General features: G+C 35.8%; 1 protein-coding gene across 5 annotated transcripts in view; it reads left to right on the top strand.

Moving 5' to 3' along the window:
- Positions 1–13,580, top strand: part of NBEA (neurobeachin) — a 472,765-nt gene that overhangs the window by 85,812 nt on the left and 373,373 nt on the right. For all 5 annotated transcript variants that reach the window (XM_090133132.1, XM_090133143.1, XM_090133133.1 and 2 more), the window contains exons 5-6: positions 1,007–1,128; positions 5,737–5,863. In XM_090133132.1, the coding sequence (XP_089989258.1) occupies positions 1,007–1,128; positions 5,737–5,863 (249 nt within the window). The remainder of the gene's footprint in view (positions 1–1,006; positions 1,129–5,736; positions 5,864–13,580) is intronic.

Below are 13,580 nucleotides of genomic sequence, written 5' to 3'. Positions count from 1 at the left end.
AGCATTTCATTTGCTACTACTAAGTTAAAGCCATTGTTAATCTCTACCAAATGTAAATGCAGCAGGAAGATAGCTGTTACAAAATAAGAATGTCTACTATGACATACACTGCTCTGACATTTCTGGGCTTCAGAGGCAAATCACGATGAAATGTCTGTCTTAAATTTGATTTTCTCTTAGATCTTCAAAAAAAAGTTTTGCAGAAAAATTTCAAATATATATTCCTGTCTAAAAACGTGCAGCAATTTGCATCAGTTATTGCAAGTCGCATTTAAAATTGAAATGTGCAGTAAGCATTCCCCTTTCCTTGGCCATGATCTTGCTTTATATATGTATTACTCATCATTGATTGTGCACCTGTAAATCATTAAGTACAAGTTTCAAATTTACATTTCTTGAGTAGTCCATGTTGTGTTACACTATGAAGATCTAGAGAGGATTCATTCTCTGAAGTGAACTGTGGACAACTGCTTCTAAAATCACTTGTAAGAGCTGGGGTAAAACCAAGTTCATAAGCACTGAATTGAGATTTTCAGTTGTGATGCACATTGGTGACATCAGTATAGTAATACAGAGTAACAGCATGATGTTTACCTGGTAATAAATATCTTTAAAGTTGGATGTATTCTCCACCTATAACCAAGACTTCATCTGCAGTATGTGAAGATCAGAAAGTCAGTTGTGCCAATACTGAAGTACTTGTGAGAACTCCCTTACTGTTGCAACTGAAGGGCTCTTCCTAGTGGTAGATGTATGTCCTCCATTAGTATAATTTATGGAGTTAAAAATTAAAGTATTTTAAAATAAATGGAAAGCAATGCATTTTTTTCAGAAGCACTATTTAAAGTTTTTAAATATTTTTCTTTTATATTTGAATGTTAGAGTAGATCTGCAGATTTATAATAAGAAAATTCTATAAAGGGATTATATTTAGCAATGCTTAACAAAAAAAATGTATTCTTGGCTTGTTCTCTTTTTATCTTTTTTTTTCTTTTTTTCTTTTTAGGCAATTGCATTGCCTCCTATTGCTAAGTGGCCTTATCAAAATGGGTTTACCCTTAACACCTGGTTTCGTATGGACCCACTAAACAATATCAATGTGGATAAGGATAAACCCTATCTCTACTGGTAAGTAACTTTCAACCGTGTATTTATAGTTTCCTTTGATTTCCTAATAACCATACAGTATTTTTTTTTTTCTTTTTTTAGTTTCTTACACACATCTTTTTATACCTAAAATATCACAAATTTAATTTCATTTGCTGTTCTGATAAAAATAGAAATAATAGCTTCATCCTTAATAAAGTCTGTCAGTGAGAATGGTAGAGCACTGAAAAGTCTTGATTCATTAAAAAATTAAAAGGTCAGGATAAAAAAAATATCCAGAGCTTTCCCCTCATCCACCAATCCAGTCATTTAATTGTAGCAAGCTTCTTTTTGATCAAAGATGATTTCCTATTTGTAAATCCTTACTGACCACTCCCAGTTACTTAGTTATGATCCTAGTGGCAACTGACTGCAGAAAGATGTGGCCAGAGATCTTTCTGGTGGGAAAGACTTGCATCAACTTGGCTGTTTTAATGTGGACCCTTGTGCACAGAAATGGAGAAGGGAAGTAAAGAAGTGCTTTTGCATTTTCCGGATGTGAGAGAAAATAACTAGTTTTGTAATTATCTAAATACTGGGTGCTGCTTCCGGAACTGTAAGTCAATTAAAAAAAAAAAAAAAAGAATCATTGAAGCTATTTCCAAGGATGATATCGGGCAACTGCTAAGTGATAGTTTTAATATTTGTGTATTGGAACAGTTACTGTAGCTTTCTTACCAATTACAAAATGAATGCTAAGAATCGTGGAAGAAAATTATTTGACATATATATGAATGATGAGTAGAAGAAATAGACTGTTACAGAGCAGTCAGGTTCAAATGGTAGGATAAACAGAATTCAGTAGCACAAATTTTAATACAATAAAATGAGGGTTATGTACCTAGCAGTGAATAATGGGTGCCATGCTTACAGAATTAGTAGTTATGCATTAGAAAGTAGTGATTACAGAATGATGCTGAGAGTTATTGTAGGTGACCAACTGACCATAAACTGAATGAGAGAACTAATGGAATATTTTCAAGGAACAAACAGAGAAGAGAGTAAAGGTGATGTGACTGTTACCTGAAATCTTGGTAAAAGAATTGCATTTTGCAATTGCAAGTTGCCACTTCTTTTAAGAGACCATGTTAGAATTGGGTAGAATTCTGAGAACATTCTGGAGTGAACAGTACTCTGGAAAACACATTTGTTAAGGAAACTTCTTGAGAGACAAGGGTGAAACCCAGACTAGATTGTTATAATTGTACAGCTTTGTCCTTAAATCCAGGTGCTTTTACAACCACTTAATGGAAGAATGTCTAAAGCTTCTGAAAGATCTTTGCAAAATTTTATTTTTACAGATGTTGGCACAAGAAACAGAGTACCAAGGAAAGCTCTCTTGACTTCATTCCCTCTCTGCTGATAATAATAAAGATAATGCAAAATAGTTGCATATAATGGAAGTACAGAATTAGTAGAAAAGAAATCATTTCTTACCTTCAGGCAAAAACGGATTAGGATTAGGATATTGAGATTGAGAATATATTATCTCAAATGCTCCTATCTGAAATTCCTTATAAAATCCTAAGCTAAAAAAACAGGACTCATTAAGCAGTTTCACCAGTGTATAGGAGAATATTTACCTGCTACTGAAGTGTAATAACATGCAGTAGCTGTTTTGAGAAAATGACTGAAATGAAACTGATAACTGAAATGTTGTTATGAGCTATCCAGAGTAAAATCATATACCAGCTGCTGTGGGAAGTAGTTTAAGGCTCCTAAAGCTGCATGGGTGTTGACAATATTTTCTTGTTTCCTCTATGCGTTTCATTTTAGTACGCAGCAAGTTCTGCATGTGTAGGTAATTGATAAGACAATTTCTGCATAGCATCCCAGAGAACAGTCCTAGCATACTTTACCTTTGGCAAGAAAGACAATGTGAAAATTAACATAATCTGCATAATATAATATTGAGGCAAACAGAAGACTTGTTTTCTCAGTTTCTCAATTATGGTTATAGAATGCTAATTAACGTGGTCCCAAAGAGAAATCTTGATGCATAGTGGCAAGACTTCATGTTTAGCGAATTCTATTCTGACATGGAGTGATCTGGCCTGCTCAGAAAAGAGCTATTACTTCTTTATTTCAGTGCTTTCTTGTCTTAAAATGCTGAACTCCAGGAAGTTACACATCTAAGGACGTTTCAGTCCTTAGAGATAGATGGAGATAACAAATTTGGCACTGAGACATGCAGCTATCCAGTGAAAAGTTCTTTGAATGCCATTAAGCCCAAGGCAAGTATATCAAAGTCTCAAAATAGCCCACCACACGTTCAGTGTTGTCAAGATTCTATTTTTACATGCTTAACCTTTGTGTTATTTTATAGAGTTAGCTAGGTGATATTGCAGATTATCTGTGTATGGGTAATGTTCTCCCTTGAGGCTGTTCACTGTTTCTTTTGTTGTGGAATATAGTTGCCTCCAGGGTCATTGTGAAAGCTAAATCCTTGAAGTGCATCCATGTTGAAAATAATCCTCAACAGACAAAGGAGAGTTGCACTGTTATAAATTCACTGTTGAGGTCAGTTGTGATGGACAGCATGTATTTTTTTCTGTTCGTTCTGTTCATTAGATCATGTTTTAAGCTTATTTAAGTTTATTAAAAGTGTCCTCCTTTGTGAGGAAGATTGTGTGAAAACCTGCACAAAAGGTTGTGGCAGAGGAGAATGCTCCTTCCATTGTGGCAGCTAGAGGAGCACAAGAGTTGTGCACCACATAGACATATAAAAACAGAAAGAAGAATGGAAAAACATAGCCTGAATTTGGGAAAGTAAAGCTTCTTTAACATCTTGACAGTATGCTAAAAGAAAAGTGCAAACTAAAACATGGCTCGTGAACAGAGATTTGAGGCGTAGTGTGCTGCAAGTTCAAAGATAAATCAAGGCTGGAAGTAAGGATCTCGGTGCAAGGACACACTGACGTGGAGGAGAGTTGTCTGTTATTCCAGTTCTATTTAGCATAATTACTCTGCTTTTCCCATTTAGTAGGCGTATTCTAATTAATTATAACAGAAGTGGCTTTCTGGAATTTGAGAATTGGAATGATATTTTTTTGACCTCCTTTAAACAACTTCTTTCATAAGAGCATCTAAGATCTGGCCACCTGGTGTGTCTAGTCACATCAACTATACTGAGAGGCATTTTTTTATCAGAAAATTGTGCTTTATCAGCTATATTCTTGATAGTGAATAATGAGGAAAGTCTTTTCTTTCTCCATTAATGAACACATTTAACTATATGTTTATGAAGATGAAATTAAATCTGTAATTATGCAATTTTTTGACATACTGAAACAGGATGTTATTAGCATAGTGGGACAGATTAAAGATTTAGAATTTCAGTAGCTATTAAGTAAGATGAAATCTGAACTGTTTGCATATACTTTTCACCTCTTAATGGTACTTTGAAAAACCTAATAGAAGTGTTTAGTAAAAATATTCCAAAGTAAAACCATTTAAAGAGTCATTATTTTAATAGCATGAAATTATTTTAAAAGCATTCTACATCAATGAAAGAGAGAAAGTGTTAATTATTGGGCTATATGAGTATACTCAAATTTGTAATGACTTTTTGAATACTTCTGAAACTTCTTTTGAATGTTATGGATGAGGTTCACCATATAGAAGCAATGTATTTCAGCAGTGGGTTATTTTTCATAACCTGAGGTTTAAAAAGATTTTAGATTAAAATTTTTATCAATTGTGTAAATAATAACACAGTTATCTATTGTACTCAGAAAGGAAAAAATGACATAGCTTACATAGTTGTTAATATACATTTTAAAAGTGTTCTAATTTGATTCATTAATTTCTACTGACTTCCTTTGCAGAATATATCTTAAGAAGTCCAGAGTTTCTCTTTACACTGCTTTTGATTTCAAATGTAAAAAGAAGTATTTGCTTTTTGCATTTTCTATCTTTATGATATTTGCCACAGAAAGCTCATTAAAATTACTTAAAAAAAAAATGTCATTAGATGTCACATTGGTTTAAACAATCAATTTGACAAATGAAAATAAATCCACAACTTGGATACCTGTAACTACAAAGATAAGTATCCTAACTCATCAGTCCTGAAAAAGAAATTGCTGCACACAGTAATTAACTGGAATCCAAACTTGTATGTTTTACCTGTTACATTTTTCTCCTAGCCCCACAAAACTGCAATACATCTTTCAAAACCTAAGCATAGCATTTGGTTCTGTGATGCCTTTAGAACTTAAATCAGAAGTAATATTTTAAATGGTGATGAATTAGGAAACTGGGGACAAAAACTTGACAAATACTAGATTTGGAGATTTACTATCTTGTGTTTCTGGAAACAGGGGAGAAAATATATATTTGTTGGGTTTTTTTTAGAATGTAGCCCAGAATCAATTTGTGATGAAGATTAGTAGAAAACCTTTCCTCATCACTCACCATTCCCTCTCCCTCCACCCACCGTAAGAAAAAGGGGGAACAGAGGAAATTAGGAACTTAAGTTCCAGATGTCAGTTTCTTTTCTTTCCCATGGCAATTTAGAGTGGTGTTTGAATCCTCTTTTATTAAATGAGAGTTCCTTTTCTAATTTCATTGATGATTTTTTCTTTTCAGTTTCCGCACTAGCAAAGGTGTTGGGTATTCTGCTCATTTTGTTGGCAATTGCTTAATAGTTACATCATTGAAGTCAAAAGGCAAAGGTTTCCAGCACTGTGTGAAGTATGACTTTCAACCACGCAAGGTAAGTATAGTAGTAATAATAAAAATTAACATTGATAATGCTACAAAATGCTTCTGGGAAGAAGTACTAAAATCCTTTTAGTGATATAGTATTATTAATAATATGCAATTTTTTATTTATAAGTACCTTCTCTGACTGTCATGCAGAATTTTATGTCAATTACGGGCCAGAATCAATTCAAGAAAAAAATAATAATTTATGAAGTAACACTTTTATGAAGTCATCTTGTTTTAAAAATACTGCTTCATTAGCTGCAGATACGGAAGAATTTTAACTACTTGTGAAGTGATTGAATGTCATCTCTGAAAGAGCTGTATGTTATTACAAAAGTAATTCAAATTCTGAACATCCTGTACTTGGTGACTTTGGTAACAATGCCTGAAACAATTCTGCTGGCAGAGTTTCTAGAAGAAACAAGGATCCAAAGTTTATTAGCGATATTGACGGATTTCTCATACTGAATGTTGATTATTTCTTTAGATCATATTAGTGTTTCTTTCTGATGTATGTCTAGTAGTCAGAGGAGAACAATGATTCTGCTTGCTTCAAGATTTCAGGAAGTTGGCTTAAGCATTGGCTTTCCCTCACAGCGACCATTATGTTTGGCATCGGTAATAGCCTTGTATGTGTGTTTTGTTGTAAAGCTCGTTTCTTTTTTATGGCCTCAGAATTTATATATTGAATTTCACAACTTGTTCTGTCTTGAGAAACCAGTGTTTTAGGGAAGGTTGCCACTACTCACTTATCAACTTTATGTTCTACTACTTTCCTTGGTATGAGTTTGTGATTCAAAATCACCCATTCTAATTCTATCATGTAGGTTTGAATTTGTGGATTTTTTTTTTTATATGGTAATGTTCTTTCCTAGCATATCATTCAATGATGTATACAGGCTTATAAACACAAATCTGCTGAGTGTATAGATTCTGTTCTGCAAATTTATTTTAAAGCCAGAGAGCTGTTTTAATGACAGTTTAGGTTTTCTTTTGAAATAATGTCTTATATTACTGATAAACACTAAACATAGAAACAAATTAAGTTATTAACTTGTGGATTAAGTTATTGTTAACTAGATGTAAGGAGCCAGCTGATCCTTTTTTCTCCTCTTTTTAATGCAGTAACAGTCTTTCATGTTTTAACAAGATATTACTGTGAATGACTATATCTTCACACAAAACTTAGAAAATATTAGCTCTTGCTGTTGCACTATTCTAACTCTTCTAGTTAACTGTGAAATACTAACAAATGTATGTATTAAATTATAGGTATACATTTCATTTATTACATATTTACAAAGCAGCTTGCTGTTGAAACTGTAATTTGGGAAGTGTAATTTTCTAGCCGTTTTCTAGCATTTGCTTACAGACATTCAGCAATAGCTTTTGCTAGGAAACATCCTCGTTAAACTTCTGAATAATGAATCTTTTAAAAATATTTTTGTTGAATCACAGTAGAGTTATATAATCAAGCCTAATGCTCAAAAGATCAGAAAGATATGTTTATGTGAATATCTTTAAACTATTAATTATGTCTGTATCCTTAATGTGGGATGCCACCTCTCTCCAATTGAGCTATACTATGAAGTAGCTGTGAAGTATCCACTTATTCAACAGTGAGTGATAAAGCTTGAAAGATTTCAGCTGCATAAAAAATTGACAGGCTGTTATCTTTATTGAGGTGTCTTTGGATATTACCTAAGGAGGCCCTTTATAGCAAAGAGACATTGCGTTTTCAGATAAAATGATATAGGGAATGAGAATGCAGGATGAACTTAAAGGAAGGTTGTATACTTGACATGGAAAATTAAAAAAATAATAATAAATTTTTCAACTTAATGTTGAAGAAAAATATATTTTGGTAGCATTTTGTTTGGTTAATTGTGTGACAGAAAAGACCTGAAAACCACGTCCTCAAATACAAAATAGACGAGAAATCAAAAATATTTTGGTGAAAACAGACAAACCTGGAGTGTCTGTTTTAAATGAGGATAATGACTTAACAGAAATATGAGAATAACTTGGCAATCAGTGGGCTAGTTCTCCTGTATTACCTGCCTGTCTTCCATGTGCCTTAGCATAGTTTCCAGGAGGATCTGCTCCATAATCTTTCCCAGCACAGAGAGGATACTGACAGGTCAGTAGATCCTGAGGTGATCCTTTCTGTCTTCTTAAAAATGGATGTGATGTTACCTTTTTTTCAGTCACCAGGGACTTCACCTGATTGCCACAACTTTTCAGTTACCGTAGAGTGGCTTGATGACTACATCAGCTACTTCTCTCAGGACTCTGGGATGCATGAAGTTAACCACAGCATGGTCGTTACAGCCCAGGCAGCCTCCAATCCTGATGTCACCAATCAGTTTGTTTACACTGGTGAGCAACAGGTCCAGTATTGCATCCCTCCTGGCAGGGCCATCTATTACTTGACTCAGAAATTTATCCACAATGCTTTCCTGGAGCCTCCTGGGTTGCCTACAGCTGCTGTGCTACTTTTCCAGCAGGTGTCTGGGTGGTTAGAGTCCCCCAGCAGGATGAGCACTTGCAATCACAATGCCTCCTGTAGCTGGAAGTAGAAGGCCTCATCAACAGGCTCTGCTTGGTCAGGTGGCCTGTAGTAGACAACAGTCACAAGGTTCCCTTTGCTACATTGGTTTCTAACTGTCACCCATATATTTTTTACTTGCTCATGACTATTCTTTAGGGACAGTTCTTCCCATTCTATTCCCTTTCTAGATTTAGATAGCAACACCACCTCCCCTTCTTCCTTGTCTGTTCCTTCTGAACAGTTTGTAGCAGTTAATAGCCACACTCCAGTCATGGGAATCATCCCATTGGGTTTTGGTGATAGTAACTATATCATGGTTTTTCAGTAGCAGAGTAGCTTTCAGCTGCTCCTGTGTGTTTCCTAGGCTATGTGCATTGGTGTAGAGGCACTTAGCCAGGCAGCTGGTCTTATCACTTCCTTACAGGATAACTCCTCAATTCCTCTTAAGTATTTCCATTGATTTCCCCATTACCTTCTCCTATTGCCCCAGTAGTCACTCCCTCATCATCATAAGATTTTGTCCGTGCTGCAGTGTTGCCAGCACCTCTCAAGGCAGCAGCTTGTGAGAGCCAGCTGCAACAATGATTGTGGTTTTGGAGATTGCTCAATAACTTTAGGCATTTTACTCCTCTGGAAGCCTCTAAGACTCAAAGAAATTAGACTGTCATGGAGTAAAATAGAAACAACACTTAAAAATGTAAACTTAGTTCATTCAAGTGGAGGAGGCAAAGGACCTGGATTAGTTGTGATAAGTAATTGGAGTAAACTACGTGTGCATACACTTGTGTGTGCTTGCATGCACACTGAAGAAAAGTTCAGTGTGTTTTGCAGAGCTTGTCTTGGAGATAAGAGCAACAGAAGTAGATAGTTCTCAGAAGCAGAAACTATGTGAAAGATTCAAAAAAATCATGTGACAGGAAGGAGGTTGACTAAAAGAAGCTGAATGTGTGAAAAGAAGTTGTTAACATGCAAATAAAAGGCTATTTAAATGAAAAGATTATATTATATTGCTGAAGACTTTCATGCACAACAAGCAACGATGCTATGAAAAGATAGTATTGCTCTTTCTAGTTCATTATGGGGTTTGTGGACAGTGTTACAATAAAAGATTGATGACCTATTTGTTTCCAAACAAGTGAGCCAGCTAATTAGTTCAAACTACACACAACAGAACAAACTGCACAACATCTTGCAAATTGGTATATTGTCTGAAATGGTCTTAAAACACTGTAAATGGAAAGTCATAGAAAATAAATGAGTAAAACTGTGGCCTTATTGTCGTGAACTTATTTTTCTGTTAGAAAAGTATCAGAAATACAAGAAAATAGCTATAAAAGGTACAGCTTTTAATAGTGTCATTGCAGTGAACATGTGCTCAGCAGAATCATTGTCTCTAAATGGAGATTACTGTTAAATAAACTAGAAGGAAAGAGGACAAGGGCATTTTTTGTCTAAGAAACACAGACTAAAGCAGAGCCTTAGTCATGCAGTTTGCGCTCAATTTCTGATTATCATAGCGCCAGCTAAGCTTCGGGGGTTTCAGTGGTGATGCTTATATCTGTAATAGAAACTTTCCACCAAAAAAAAAAGAAAGAAAGAAAGAAAGAAAACAAAATGAGAAACAGAATTTGTGGGTTTTGTGTGTTGTTTTTTTTTTTTCTTTTCCCCTCTCGGGAAAGGTGGCTATATGCCAAGAAACATTAATTTGTTCATTATTTCTTGGAAAAAAAAAAAAAAAGGCTTGGTACACATGACTTCAGAAACCAAAGCTGTAATGCTTCGTCTTTAATTTAGTATTAAATAACAAATCTATTAACTTGGACTAGCAAGAAGTAAGTGTACCACTGTATGGTCAGTAGGGTTTTTTCACTCTTCTGCTAATTATAATTTTTTAGGAGGAAAAAGTCGGTATACATTTTTAAAGACCTGGAAAACATCCTGGAGATGTGGAAGAATGTTAATATGTGCGCGTGTTAAATGTGTAAAAGAATACAACTTAATTTGGGGACTACTGCTAGGATTATTGGCAAAATATATTTTGCTCTTTTCTTTTTTTGATTTGTAATAGTGTGCTTTCTTTTATTTCAAAAGCAATATATAAAAACACTTCTATTTCCTCTGATACATAGAGGTAGATTTTTGTATTAAATATACTCTGTGCATTTTTAAAAAAATAAAAAAAAAATCTTCATTATTTTACTGTTATTTATGCAAAATATCATCCTTGAACAATAAAAGAGAATCATAGGAACTGTTCTGAAGAAATGATGGATTTATACAGGGACTTTCTGATACATAACACTTATGTAGACTATTTAGTTTTAAAATAAGAAAGGCTATCTGTGCTAGTTTGCTTGCTCTCTCTGTACTACTATTTCAAGTAATTTGGAGTTTGCCTCCGAAATTACTCAAATTCCATTCTAGCAGTAAGTGCTTCAGGTGATAAGGCTTTCAGTATGCAAATGATACGAAGTTTAAACACTCCTTCAAAAGTTTACTGGCTGCTTTTATTAAAAGGAATTTGCTTGTGACTTCAACTATGTATTTAAGACTTTTTATAGTTTACAGTATCACTGTAGTGAGTTGTATCCAACCTGAATCAGTAAAAGAATTAATTTTACATAGCAAGGAGGCATTCTTTGAGGAGAACTGAATATGAAATATTTATGTTTATGTAAGATTAATAAATTTATTAAAATGCAAAATATTTTATGCCAGTTTTCTTTTTTTTTTAAGTTTGCATATAAGGTAGGAGAAATTTCTTTTAATGACTCAGTCTGAAAAATGAGCATTGATATTTGTAAGATAACATTACATACACTGTGGCTGCATTCTTAGTGAGTAACATTATTCAGAGCAGTATGTTGAACTAATGCTTAGCAGGCTGCACCAGAGCAAATATTGAGTAGCCCTTTTTAACTCAACAAAATTAGTTGGTGAGAGTTTGTTCACGGTGTTCATTAGGAAAAAAAAAAAAATAGATAAAGGACTTGCCTTTTCAGCTGTATCCAAATAATCACAGGTGTACAGGGTACGAAATATAACAAGAGAGTAAAGGAAGAAAATTTGTTTGATTTGTATTCTTCTTGTGCATTTCTAAATTATGTGCATTCTATGAAGAACTTTTTCAACAAGTTACAGAATCACAGAATCACAGAATGACCTGGGTTGGAGGGGACCTCAAGGATCATGTAGTTCCAACCCCCCTGCCTAGCAGGGCCACCAAACATACACCTTTACTAGATCAGGTTGCCCAGAGCCTCGTCCAACCTGGTCTTGAACACCTCCAAGGACGGGGCATCCACAACATCCCTGGGCAGCCTGTTCCAGGACCTAACCACCCTCCTAGTAAAAAACTTCCCCCTAACATCCAACCTAAATCTTCCCTCTTTTAACTTAAAACCATTTCCCCGTGTCCTGCTATTATCAGCCCTTATGAAGAGTTTACTCCCCTCCTGGGAGTAAGTTCCCTTCAGATATTGAAAGGCTGCAATGAGGTCGCCCCGCAACCTTCTCTTCTCCAGGCTGAACAAACCCAACTCCCTCAGCCTGTCCTCATAGGGGAGGTGCTCCAGCCCCCTGATCATCTTCGTGGCCCTCCTCTGGACCCTTTCCAAAATCTCCATGTCTTTTTTGTACTGAGGGCTCCACACCTGAACACAGTACTCCAGATGGGGCCTCACAAGAGCAGAGTAGAGAGGGACAATCACCTCCCTATCCCTGCTGACCACCCCTCTCCTGATGGAGCCCAGGATCCCATTTGCTTTCCGGGCTGCCAGAGCGCACTGCTGGCTCATGTTAAGTTTCTCATCTATCAGGACCCCTAGGTCTTTCTCTGCCGAGCTGCTCTCAAGGACAACTCCCCCCAGCCTGTACAGGTGCCTGGGGTTCTTCCGGCCCAAGTGCAAAACCTTGCACTTTGCCTTATTGAACCTCATTAGGTTCACCCGAGCCCAGCTTTCCAGCCTGTCAAGGTCCCTCTGAATGGCCTCCATTCCCTCCACCGTATCGACTGCACCACTCAGCTTGGTGTCATCAGCAAACTTGCTGAGGGTGCACTCCATTCCCTCATCGATGTCATTAATAAAGATGTTAAAGAGCACCGGTCCCAAGACAGACCCTTGAGGGACACCGCTCGTTACCGGCCTCCACCTGGACATAGAGCCATTGACCACCACCCTCTGTCTGCGGCCTTTCAACCAATTGCTTATCCATCTAGTTGTCCACCTGTCAAATCCACTTCCCTCCAGTTTGGAGATGAGGATGTGATGGGGGACCATGTCAAAGGCCTTGCTCAGGTCCAGGTAAATGACATCAGTTGCCTTCCCTTCGTCCACCAATGCCGTCACTCCATCATAGAAGGCCACAAGATTAGTTAAGCATGACCTTCCCCTGGTGAAGCCATTGTACATTTATGGCAAATTTTGTAACTCATTCACTCTTTTATAATGATGATGATCATAGAATCATAAAATCATAGAATCACAGATGGTATGGCATGATACTATTGATGATAGTATTGTTGGTGTAGAAGAGAAAGACAACCTCAGCCACTTAAAGGATGACTTCTTTAGTTTCTTGACACATACTGAAAGATATGTAATTGCAAAAAGAGCCAGCAGAGAAGAAAATTTAAATGATTCAAAACATCAGTGATTTACTGAGACAGGTCACACTTCAGCATGCATGAAATTCTTTTTTTTCTTTGATGTCCATGGAAGAATAAACTTTGATATGGTTTCTTACCAAGGCAGAAAAGATGAAAGGAACACATTTTCTGTTCAGTTTTTTTTTATGTGTTGTAACAACTACTTTGATTATTTAAAGTAGCTTTTAGGAGGTGAGTTCTCCCCAAAGTTTAGCCATCTGAACTAGTAAACTGATTGAGAAAAAGGCATCTGCAGCAAATCATTTTGCAATTGTAGCTACAACTTGCAGAATGGGATTTAACGTTTATGAGTTCCCACTTGCTCTACTCCTTAAGTAATAAGTACAAATGACATTATAACTGACCCTTGGTGTTCATAGGTTCTTACAGTTGAATCTTTCAGTAAAGAATTGGTTAATGAGTTTCTCTTTTGTTTGTGAGATTCTCTGGACAATAAAGCACCTTAGAATTCAATGAAATAATTCAGTTTATGTTTTAAGGACTTCTGTTATGTTTGTTGATTTA

This window comes from Phasianus colchicus, chromosome 1, assembly GCF_987193195.1.
Source record: "Phasianus colchicus chromosome 1, bPhaCol1.hap1.1, whole genome shotgun sequence".
NCBI lineage: Eukaryota > Metazoa > Chordata > Aves > Galliformes > Phasianidae > Phasianus > Phasianus colchicus.
Note: the sequence above shows the minus strand (reverse complement) of the source record. Positions and strands in the feature narration are given on the sequence as shown.